Source organism: Dendrobates tinctorius, unplaced genomic scaffold (assembly GCF_039654945.1).
Source record: "Dendrobates tinctorius isolate UK_male_01 unplaced genomic scaffold, ASM3965494v1 ptg000059l, whole genome shotgun sequence".
NCBI classification, from domain to species: domain Eukaryota; kingdom Metazoa; phylum Chordata; class Amphibia; order Anura; family Dendrobatidae; genus Dendrobates; species Dendrobates tinctorius.
The window spans coordinates 15,012,369-15,025,516 of record NW_027361727.1 but is presented as its reverse complement, the minus strand read 5'-3'; the positions used below and the strand labels follow the sequence as shown (position 1 = coordinate 15,025,516).

General features: G+C 38.4%; 1 protein-coding gene across 12 annotated transcripts in view; it reads left to right on the top strand.

Annotated features, from left to right (window-relative positions):
- NRXN2 (neurexin 2) overlaps window positions 1-13,148 on the top strand; it is a 900,728-nt gene that overhangs the window by 379,854 nt on the left and 507,726 nt on the right. For 8 of the 12 annotated variants that reach the window (XM_073578438.1, XM_073578435.1, XM_073578437.1 and 5 more), the window contains 2 exons: window positions 25-326; window positions 8,112-8,135. In XM_073578438.1, coding sequence (XP_073434539.1) covers window positions 25-326; window positions 8,112-8,135 — 326 coding nt within the window. The remainder of the gene's footprint in view (window positions 1-24; window positions 327-8,111; window positions 8,136-13,148) is intronic. The other 4 variants (XM_073578443.1, XM_073578436.1, XM_073578444.1 and 1 more) reach the window with 1 other exon arrangement.

The window sequence follows — 13,148 nt, the reverse complement described above, 5'->3', positions numbered from 1 at the left end:
CATTCCTATTCCATGCTTTTTTAGGAAAAGAAGAATATGCGGCTACATTCCGAGGAAACGAGTTCTTCTGTTATGATTTGTCCCACAGCCCAATCCAGAGCAGCGCAGATGAAATTACCCTCTCCTTTAAAACCCTCCAGAGGAATGGATTGATGCTCCATACAGGAAAGTCTGCAGATTATGTCAACCTTTCATTGAAGAGCGGTGCCGTGTGGTTGGTCATCAACCTTGGATCGGGAGCCTTTGAAGCCCTGGTGGAACCCGTCAACGGCAAGTTCAACGACAACAGCTGGCATGACGTCCGTGTCACGAGGAATCTGCGGCAGGTATGTCCTGAAGCTTTCTCTATAAGAAAATGTACAATTCCAGACCCAGATCCAGGTCAAATATGATTTATGCTATAAGCACTCCCTTTAATCTTCCATGTGATTCTATATCTAATCCTATAGCTCCTGACCCAATGCAAAATGTGTAAAAGGGCCTAAAAACTATAGTAATGGTCTACTTATTTAGGGCAGAGGAACCTTAGAGTTAGACTATGGCCTCCAAGCTTTTTTATGTGGTAGACTTTGATTGTAATATAAAGGCCTATACTATGGGTAAATAGGAAATTTATATTTTGCAGCTTGCCTTTTGTTCAAAGAGACAAATTGTAATCTTTCTCCATACGCTAGAAAATATATTATCAAGCACTATTTTTTTTTTTAGAACTTATTGGGGAAAAATCCCATCCTCAATGTTGCAGTATTTATTTTTTTTTATAGAAATGAAGCCCCATTTTACAGAATTAGTTTGAGTGTAATTTATACATATGTGTTGCACGGCACAAATGCACATTTCCAAATAGACAATGAGAAAAGAAAAGAAAAAAAACGTCAGCAGATGGGTGGAAAAACCTCAGAAATTCTATATAGCAGATGCATGCAGTCATCATTATCATAGATTGGAGCTCTTGAGAAACTGGTCAACATGTTGAACACATGTATGAAAGAGCTTGTCATAAATTGGGATCAGATGCTTTTAAAAATAGCTGGCCTTTCATCAGCGGACTCATATCCTGCTTCAGTGAACATCCCAGATATCGGCACCAATGTCAAACCGATTGTATCCAGAGTATTACATCAGGAGGTGCTAATATACTTAGATATTATAAACTTCTATCTGATATCCAGTAGGTTTCTACACCTGAAACCAACAACAGATCAGGTAGTAGGGGCAGAAATGACATATGCATACATAGTCAGAATTGAGAGTCCTCAGTGGTTGATACCTTTGAATGGCTAACTGAAAAGATGGCAAGACATAGCAAGCTTTCCAGACTACTCAGGTCTCTTCATCAGGCAAAGACTAATACAACATCTGAAGAATCACATATTTGTGCACAACACACATGCATACATGACACTGAAGAGGAGAAGACCTATGAATTGCCTATACAATAGGCAATGTAAATAGCATAAAATCCAAATATGTGATTCTTCAGATGTTGTATTAGTCTTTGCCTGATGAAGAGACCTGAGTAGTCTGGAAAGTAGTCTGTAAAGTCTACCATTCAGTTGGCTGAATACATGAGAACTGATGGTTGAACTGTCGGTTTGTTTGACAGACAGATATCTTTCCTGACTACCTTATACACAAGTTCTCGGCACGGCCAAGTGTTTGTGCTTTCAATGGGAAGAAAGGAGAAAATCACTGTAAGACTCCTCTGGCAGAAACTTATTTCCCCTGAAAACTAAAAGATTGGTCGTTGAAATTCCAAATGTCTAATCCTTCTTGCCTCCAACTTCATTATCAGTCTCGGGGAAGTCAGGAGGAACCAACTCTTCGGCCAACTTTTTTTTTTAGGGGAACAAATAAATTTTATGCTAACTAGCCAAATCTTTGGTTCTCCTGGCATATTAACATTGCCAGAGGTGTCTGGCAGCAACTTATCTCTCTACAATATCTGTTTGGCCATCAACACAAACACTTACCCGATCCATGCAGATATGATCCATGTAGACATGATCATGAAGAAGTTGGCCATTTTGCCCCAAGATAATTAAAGCTTTCAACGTTTTAAGTTCTTTGCCATCTCTAAATTTTGAAACGTTTTATATAAAGTTTATATTTCATTTATTAAAGACAATGGGTAGATAGAACAGTTTGGAATGATATAGCTGTAGTCTCACTAATAAAAAATAAAAAAAACTGTATTGCTTTAAATATCGTTAAAGAGGTTGACCACCACTTTTTTTTTATTAAATATCTGATCGGTGGGGGTACGATAGCTGTTAACGGTGGAGGCCTAAAGTTTTCGGATGCTGCCGGAACACAACAGCGTCACCATTTCTTTAGTGGCCGTGAGCAGGAACTGCAGTTCCACCCCCCTATTCAAATTAATAGGGTGTCTATTTGCAATACCCGACCGCGGACACTGTAGTCTTCACGGAGCTGCTGCGTTCCGCCGCTAACAACTGATCTGCGCTGGATGATGGGTGTCGAAACCCCACCAATCAGATATTCATAGCCTATCGTAAGGATAGGCCCAAAAAGAAAGTGGTGGCCACTCCCCTTATTTGTATGATTTTATTGATGTGAAATTCTGGAAATGCATTGACAAGTAAATGTTAATTCACTAGAATTTTGTATTTTGAACACAGGTGAATATGGTGAGATTAAGTTTTCGTTGTGTTTTGTTAAGTGTAATGTTTTGGGGTATTTAGCCATTTATTTATATTGTTAAATTGTATTTTTTACACTAAACAAGAAGTACGGTAATTATTTAATCAAAAGTCACTGGTTTTCATTGCCTAATCCTGACTTTAGCAAGGCATACGTGAAACTGAATGCACATTGTTTTCACACACAGCTTCCCCCGATAAGACGAGAGTTAGATGAACTGGATTTGTTAAATGAGAAAAGAAAAAAAAATGGTGATTAAATGTCTATACGGCCTTTAAACCATCCAAACATATAACCCATCAAATTGTGATAGCTGAAAGGGGTTTTCCAAGAAAAGAGAATAAAATTTCCAAGGTGGTGAAATGGCATAGGAAAAAAAGACGGACTGCTTTCCTTATGATTTATAACCGCCACTCCTTATTGGTCCTACTTTGCCCCAATGATGATTTTTCCTACGACCCAGAAGAGCACTGCGGCCAATCACTGAACGTAGAGGTATGGTTGACTGTCAGTATGGGCAGTCAGGGATGTCAACAATGTAAAATTATCGGGTGGTTGATGTGTTTTATTATTTTATATCCCCGTATCCTCTTCACTGAGGAAGAGCGTCTCCAGTTCCGCCTATTGGAAGTATCAATTCTGTAGGTTAACATCAACCTATTCAAAGGGGTTGTCCACTACCCTAGCCTTGTTGGGGTCTAACAGCACTCTTTAGCGATTCGGCCAGCTTTAGAGCAATGATTACAAGCGATGTATAAGAAGTGCTTGTACTCTCTGCTCTCCTTGCTTAGAAACTTGGCCACCACTAAGGCCGGGATCACACATGCGAGGAATACGGCTGAGTCTTGCATGTTAATACCTGGCACTCAGGAGTGGAGTGTGCGGCTGCATAGAAATACATGGAGGAGCATGCTCCGTTCTGAGTGCCGGCGGCAGTGCAGGGTATTAACATGCGAGACTCAGCCATATTCCTCGCATGTGTGATCCCGGCCTAATAGGCAGTGGGGGTCAATAACCTAGGCAATGAGCAGCAAACAATGAAATTACCACGTAAAATGCTTACATGCCTTTTAACCTTAAATGGAATAATAGAATAAGGCTGTGTGCACATGTTCAAGATCTACAGCGGAAAATTCTGCTACAAATCCTACCGTGTTGGCAGGAAAAAACGCATAAAATTTGCACGTTTTTGGTGCGTTTTTTTTGCCTTGATTTTGACTTGCAGAATTTCCCCCACTCATTACTATGGGCAAAATATGCTGTAAAAACACCGACATGCTTCAGATTTGAATCTGCTGCAAATCAGCAAGGAAAAAAAATAAGCAATGTGTGCATGAGATTTCATAAACCTCATTCACTGCGTATTTTGCACACCAAAACCGTGTAGAAAAAAAAAAAGCAACATGTGCACTTAGCCTAATTTTTTAAAGAGTCTTCCCTTTTGACTGGTTATAAAATCAAATCAGAATGTTAATTTGCATATAGCTGTTTTGGGGTTCTTGCCCCTCATTAGTGCAAACTTAGGAAATGGTTGTCTGGGTGAGAGGCGTTTGACAGGGCAGAGTGGAGTGTGGGTGGATCTCAGGGGGGTTAGGTTTCCGCTAAAGGAAACAATGAAGCTGGAGAGAATTGGGAAAATGTTAATGCTTCCTGGGAAATAAAATATATAAAAAGTCTTCTATGCCATGTCTCCCCCTTTGGCTATTTTATTTTCGGAACTTTTTTGAAAATTTGTCTCAAAGCAAAAATAAAAGGGAACTTGTCACTTGATTCATGCTTTCCAAACCGTGGGCACGGGGACTAGAACTTAGTTTTCGAACACGTCGAAGACATTCGTTTAGCCCCCGAGCATGCTCCAATAACACCTTATCCAAGCACGTTCGCGCATCACTAATTATCATGTGGTTTTATTCAATGCGTTTCGAAGTATAATACACGGGAAGCAACCACATGTTTTATACTTCGAAATGCATTGAATAAAACCGCATGATAATATCTCCTGGAGTGTTTAAGCGAACGAAATACCTGGTTGCAATCATGCAACGAGTTACTGATTCACGCTGCTCGTGGTTGGGGCTGTATGAATTGAGTGACAGGTTCACTTTACGGAAATGTTGACATTTAATGTCCAATTGGTGTAGGGAGGAAATCTAACCACTGTAAAACAATGTGGCATTGCCACAAGTAAGCAACATGCCACTGGTTCTCGCTAGCTACAGGGGGAAAAAAGTATTTAGTCAGCCACCAATTGTGCAAGTTCTCCCACTTAAAAAGATGAGAGAGGCCTGTAATTGACATCATAGGTAGACCACAACTATGAGAGTCAAAATGAGAAAACAAATCCAGAAAATCACCTTGTCTGATTTAGCAAGATTTATTTTTCAAATTATGGTGGAAATAAGTATTTGGTCATTAACAAACGTTCATCTCAGTATTTTGTTATATATCCTTTGTTGGCAATGAGAGAGGTCAGACGTTTTCTGTAAGTCTTCATAAGGTTGCCACACACTGTTGGTGGTATGTTGGCCCATTCCTCCATGCAGATCTCCTCTAGAGCAGTGATGTTTTGGGCCTGTCGCTGGGCAACACGGACTTTCAAATCCCTCCAAAGGCTTTCTATGGGGTAGAGATCTGGAGACTGGCTAGGCCACTCCAGGACCTTCATATGCTTCTTATGAAGCCACTCCTTTGTTGCCCTGGTGGTGTGCTTAGGACCATTATCATGCTGAAAGACCCATCCACGTTTCATCTTCAATGCCCTTGCTGATGGAAGGAGGTTTGCACTCAAAATCTCACGATACATGGCCCCATTCATTCTTTCATGTACACGGATCAGTCATCCTGGTCCCTTTGCAGAGAAACAGCCCCAAAGCATGATGTTGCCACCCCCATGATTCACAGTAGGTATGGTGTTCTTTGGATGCAACTCAGCATTCTGTCTCCTTCAAACACAACAAGTTTTGTTTCTACCCAACAGTTTTTCTTTGGTTTCATCAGACCATATGACATTCTCCCAATACTCTTCTGGATAATCCAAATGGTCTCTAGCAAACTTCAGACTGGCCCGGACATGTACTGGCTTAAGCAGGGGGACGCGTCTGGCACTGCATGGTCTGAGTCCCTGGTGGTGTAGTGTGTATCAATAGATGGTATCCTTTGTTACGGTGGTCCCAGTTCTATGCAGGTCATTCACTAGGTCCCCACGTGTGGTTCTGGGATTTTTGCTCACCGTTCTTGTGATCATTTTAACCCCATGGGGTGAGATCTTGCGTGGAGCCCCAGATCGAGGGAGATTATCAGTGGTCTTGTATGGCTTCCATTTTCTTATTTTTGCCCCACAGTTGATTTCATCACACCAAGCTGCTTGCCTATTGCAGATTCAGTCTTCCCAGCCTGGTGCAGGGCTGCAATTCTGTTTCTGGTGTCCTTTGAGAGCTCTTTGGTATTCACCATAGTGGAATTTGGAGTGTGACTGTTTGAGGTTGTGGACAGATGTCTTTTATACTGATAACAAGTTCAAGCAGCTGCCATTACTACAGGTAATGAGTGGAGGACAGAGGAGCCTCTTAAAGAAGAAGTTACAGGTCTGTGAGAGACAGAAATCTTGCATGTTTTTAGGTGACCAAATACTTACTTTCCACCATAATTTGAAAAATAAATCTTACCAAGTCAGACAAGGTGATTTTCTGGATTTGTTTTCTCATTTTGCCTCTCATAGTTGTGGTCTACCTATCATGTCAATTACAGGCCCCTCTCATCTTTTTAAGTGGGAGAACTTGCACAATTGGTGGCTGACTAAATACTTTTTTCCCCAATGTTTGTAGTGGCTCATTTAATATAAAAAAACAACTTTTGAGGTATGGAAAATGCCAAGTGGACAGGAAAACCCACCCCATTCAGCTACACCATTCGTGTCATCTCAGTTGGAGATTGATGGCATATCCAAACTCTATGCCTTTGCGAGGCAACCTCTTTAGCTATTCACATTGACGGTTGCGGACTTATTTAACATTTCACATAGACAATGATTTGCACTTTAGGTTCAGACATGTTGGCTTCTATAAGTAAATCATTATTTCTCTTTTTTTTACCCCTTTTTTTTTACAAAGAGAAGCCTAGATCGAGTTAGCAGTGTCTACACCGTTGTCTTGTCTTCTTCCAGTCTTAACTAAACAAATTAGTCAGATATCGCACTGTATACACCTCTCCCCTTCACCCCTAATGTTATAGCTTTTATAATATGAACTATTTCATTTCTGTACACTATTCTATGATTTGTTATGACCCTGAAAGGAATATTTTTACTACTTAGCCTAATAACATGGCGGTATAGATCTTAGTACAACTATAGAAATGATGCCTGTCTTCTAAAAATCCGTTGTGCCAGTCCTAAGAAATTGAGCTTGAAAAAACGCATGCAAATTAACCTACCTGTGCATTGGGGGTGTTGATGCACTCTCATTACATTGACACGCCCCCAGTGAGATTCCAGTCTAATTTGCATGTGGTTTCAAAGCTCGATTTCTCAGCACTGGCACATCGGATTGTTCCAAGACAGGTATCGTTTTTATCGTTGTACCGGGGCCTATACAGCCACGCTACTTGTTTCAGTAGTAAAATCCTTCTGACAACTTCCCTTTTTAAAGGGGTTGTATGAGTTTAGGAAAGCATGATTGTTTTATTCCTTAAGCTGTGCCATTTTTGTCCAGGAGCTGCCTAGTAGCGCAGCTTAGTCTTACTTATGTTTAGCCTATGGGTAAGCTTGAGGTGCTATTTTTGGAAGAAAGCAGCCATGTTTTTCTTATAAAGCCCCAATAAATAGTAAATCCTGTTTTAAAATAATAGCATAAAGCACTAAAGTTTCATTATTTGTAAACATTTGTTAGTTTTGCTTCTAACCTCTGCCTATAAGGGTAGTCTAAATGTTTCAGCACTTGAAAATAACTCCTGCCTTTTCCTTCTATATAGCCTGAATTATTTATGCTTGAAGTGGTGATATTTTTTTAAGTATTCTACTACAAAAAAAAAATTCAAGCAAGTTGTCCATAGTCATTCATATTTTACTTTTTTACTGTCTCTTTAGCCTTCCATTTTAAATATTTCTGTATCTAGCTCCCTTAGTCCTCATTCCTTACACTCCACTCCCCTCTGTCCTAAATTTTCTCACTTGCTCCAATTTTTTTATTTATTTTTTAAATATTTTCCAACTGGGAAATAGAACTGTCCTCCCTATTTTTTTTCTAATGTTTAGCCTGTATGAGCATAAAGCAGATAGGTGAATCATGGAAAGGGATGAGGGCGGTGGGAAAACCTGGAGGACGAAGGGAAAGGGGGGAGTTCCCCTTCCTTCTCCCCCCCCCCTGTTTGTATCATATCTTTTTTTTTTTTTTTTTTTTGTTATTTTATTTTTATTTTTATTTTTTATTCTCTTTCCACTTGTGATAAAGCATGCAGGCATCGGACATGCTCTGGTAAACAAACTCCATTACCTGGTAGATATCACTCCAATTGTACCCCTGGGGTTTATTCCAGCTCCTGTCTTCTGTTCCGTTCACAGCTCAAATACCAAAAGACCCTTAACCACTGTACCCTTTCACCTCCCACCCTCAAGCTCTATTCTTTACAAAATCCTTATTACCTCTCTTGCAAAAAATATCTTGTTTTGCTTTTTATATATAGGTATAAATTCATTTTCATGTGTTGTTTTTTTAGTTTACTTTATTTACTATGTAAATATTTACAAAAAACATCAATCTATTTATTATTATTGATTTGCATCCATTTTTATTATGTAGTTTATATTTCTGTTTAGCATTTTTTTTTTATGTCTTAGCTATTTTCAACTAATAGTAGACGTGGGTGTCAATGACTGATGGCAACCCACCGGTCATTTCAGTATTAGGCTGACGCTTCTCTGGTACGACGGTTTGTAGGAATGTGGTGTCCCCGTGTGGTTAATGTCATGTGTTGCATTACATAGAAATCTGAGTATTGGTGGTGACACCGTGTGGTCTAGGACAGAGTTGCGGAGCAGTTTCATTACACTGATGGATTTCCAGGGTTTATCGTTTTCGGTGTTGGGTATACGGGAGGGTGTTTTGTAGTCACTACCGTAACAGGTTGTTTGCTTCATGCTGTTGTGTAGCCCAGTGTAAGCTATGCAGGGGACAGAACAATGAGTTTACAGGGAAGGGAGTAATAAAGGGATATTGCATGCACCAGTTTATGTATATAGATGACTGGCGGTGGTAGATCCAAGCGTGCATTTAAAAGGCTTCGGTTTAGGTCACGGGCTTGAGTGACATCATGTGGTGATTTCTGCATAGTGTAATTGCATGGAAAGGGCATAGCATAGTTAGCTACTATGTATTTCACCATAGGGCTCTATGTTTGTTTCTTTTCAGACTTTTTTTTTTTTTTTTTTTTGGCTTATCCATTTATGATTTTTTTATTTTTTTTTTGCATTTCTTCGTTTTTGCTCTCTCCTCCTTCTTACCTTCTCTCGACTCCTCTTCTTTACCGCTCTTCTCAATAACCTCACTGACTCATGCACATACTCTCCCGGCATTAAACACCGCTTACGGTAATCCTGGATGGGCTGATGTTGGAGGGTGGGGTCTCTCATGGCAGCCTTTTTGTGTAGGCGGATCTAGGGTGCGGGTTTGGCTGGTTTTTAACAATGATTCTCTCTTAATCTCAGACTACCGCGCATAAATTTAGCACTATTCCCATCCCTGACCGTTTTTGCTGTTTCTCTATAGGCTGCCATTATAGATTACCCTCCTTCCTAGGCAATGCATGATATAATTGGGAGGGGGCTGTAACAATGCATGATTTAACACAAGCCATTCCCTTCACATTAACCCTTCTTCTAACCTCACTAACATAACCCTTGTCCTCCCCTCATGCTCTAATATCTCTCTTCTATATTCATCAACAGTTTCAGCACAAATCTTTCATCATCTTCTTTATTTTTGCAACATATAGTAACTGTCTCCACAATCTATTTATTTTATCAAACTTTTTTGTACATTTACGATCACTGAATTTACTACATATTTCATTTCACAATACTACAGCAGTACAGTCACCTCACTATCTTCATACTATAGTAGTACAGTCATCTCACTATCTTCATACTATAGTAGTACAGTCATCTCACTATCTTCATACTACAGTAGTACAGTCATCTCACTATCTTCATACTATAGTAGTACAGTCACCTCACTATCTTCATACTATAGTAGTACAGTCATCTCACTATCTTCATACTATAGTAGTACAGTCATCTCACTATCTTCATACTATAGTAGTACAGTCATCTCACTATCTTCATACTATAGTAGTACAGTCATCTCACTATCGTCATACTATAGTAGTAGTCATCTCACTATCTTCATGCTATAGTAGTACAGTCATCTCACTATCTTCATACTACAGTAGTACAGTCGCCTCACTATCTTCATACTATAGTAGTACAGTCATCTCACTATCTTCATACTATAGTAGTACAGTCATCTCACTATCTTCATACTATAGTAGTACAGTCATCTCACTATCTTCATACTATAGTAGTAGTCATCTCACTATCTTCATACTATAGTAGTAGTCATCTCACTATCTTCATACTATAGTAGTACAGTCATCTCACTATCTTCATACTATAGTAGTACAGTCATCTCACTATCTTCATACTATAGTAGTACAGTCATCTCACTATCTTCATACTATAGTAGTACAGTCATCTCACTATCTTCATACTATAGTAGTACAGTCATCTCACTATCTTCATACTATAGTAGTAGTCATCTCACTATCTTCATACTATAGTAGTACAGTCATCTCACTATCTTCATACTACAGCAGTACAGTCATCTCACTATCTTCATACTATAGTAGTACAGTCATCTCACTATCTTCATACTATAGTAGTACAGTCATCTCACTATCTTCATACTATAGTAGTACAGTCATCTCACTATCTTCATACTATAGTAGTACAGTCATCTCACTATCGTCATACTATAGTAGTAGTCATCTCACTATCTTCATGCTATAGTAGTACAGTCATCTCACTATCTTCATACTACAGTAGTACAGTCGCCTCACTATCTTCATACTATAGTAGTACAGTCATCTCACTATCTTCATACTATAGTAGTACAGTCATCTCACTATCTTCATACTATAGTAGTAGTCATCTCACTATCTTCATACTATAGTAGTAGTCATCTCACTATCTTCATACTATAGTAGTACAGTCGCCTCACTATCTTCATACTATAGTAGTAGTCATCTCACTATCTTCATACTATAGTAGTATAGTCATCTCACTATCTTCATACTATAGTAGTACAGTCATCTCACTATCGTCATACTATAGTAGTACAGTCATCTCACTATCTTCATACTATAGTAGTACAGTCATCTCACTATCTTCATACTATAGTAGTAGTCATCTCACTATCTTCATACTATAGTAGTACAGTCATCTCACTATCTTCATACTAAAGTAGTAGTCATCTCACTATCTTCATACTATAGTAGTACAGTCGCCTCACTATCTTCATACTATAGTAGTACAGTCGTCTCACTATCTTCATACTACAGTAGCATAGTCACCTCACTATCTTCATACTATAGTAGTACAGTCATCTCACTATCTTCATACTATAGTAGTACAGTCATCTCACTATCTTCATACTATAGTAGTACAGTCATCTCACTATCTTCATACTATAGTAGTACAGTCATCTCACTATCTTCATACTATAGTAGTAGTCATCTCACTATCTTCATACTATAGTAGTAGTCATCTCACTATCTTCATACTATAGTAGTACAGTCGCCTCACTATCTTCATACTATAGTAGTAGTCATCTCACTATCTTCATACTATAGTAGTATAGTCATCTCACTATCTTCATACTATAGTAGTACAGTCATCTCACTATCTTCATACTATAGTAGTACAGTCATCTCACTATCTTCATACTATAGTAGTACAGTCGCCTCACTATCTTCATACTATAGTAGTAGTCATCTCACTATCTTCATACTATAGTAGTAGTCATCTCACTATCTTCATACTATAGTAGTACAGTCATCTCACTATCTTCATACTAAAGTAGTAGTCATCTCACTATCTTCATACTATAGTAGTACAGTCGCCTCACTATCTTCATACTATAGTAGTAGTCATCTCACTATCTTCATACTATAGTAGTAGTCATCTCACTATCTTCATACTATAGTAGTACAGTCATCTCACTATCTTCATACTAAAGTAGTAGTCATCTCACTATCTTCATACTATAGTAGTACAGTCGCCTCACTATCTTCATACTATAGTAGTACAGTCACCTCACTATGTTCATACTATAGTAGTACAGTCATCTCACTATCTTTATACTATAGTAGTACAGTCATCTCACTGTATTCTTACTATAGTAGTAGTCATCTCACTATCTTCATACTATAGTAGTACAGTCATCTCACTATCTTCATACTATAGTAGTACAGTCATCTCACTATCTTCATACTATAGTAGTACAGTCTTCTCACTATCTTCATGCTATAGTAGTAGTCATCTCACTATCTTCATGCTATAGTAGTACAGTCACCTCACTATGTTCATACTATAGTAGTACAGTCATCTCACTATCTATATACTATAGTAGTACAGTCATCTCACTATATTCTTACTATAGTAGTAGTCATCTCACTATCGTCATACTATAGTAGTACAGTCATCTCACTTTATTCATACTATAGTAGTACAGTCATCTCACTATCTTCATACTATAGTAGTACAGTCATCTCACTATCTTCATACTATAGTAGTACAGTCATCTCACTATCTTCATACTATAGTAGTACAGTCATCTCACTATCTTCATACTATAGTAGTAGTCATCTCACTATCTTCATACTATAGTAGTACAGTCATCTCACTTTATTCATACTATAGTAGTACAGTCATCTCACTATCGTCATACTATAGTAGTACATTCATCTCACTATCTTCATACTATAGTAGTACAGTCATCTCACTATCTTCATACTATAGTAGTACAGTCATCTCACTTTATTCATACTATAGTAGTACAGTCATCTCACTATCGTCATACTATAGTAGTACATTCATCTCACTATCTTCATACTATAGTAGTACAGTCATCTCACTATCTTCATACTATAGTAGTACAGTCATCTCACTATCTTCATACTATAGGAGTACAGTCACCTCACTATCTTCATACTATAGTAGTACAGTCATCTCACTATCTTCATACTATAGTAGTACAGTCATCTCACTATCTTCATACTATAGTAGTACAGTCATCTCACTATCTTCATACTATAGGAGTACAGTCACCTCACTATCTTCATACTATAGTAGTACAGTCATCTCACTATCTTCATACTATAGTACAGTCACCTCACTATGTGCATACTATAGTAGTACAGTCATCTCGCTATCT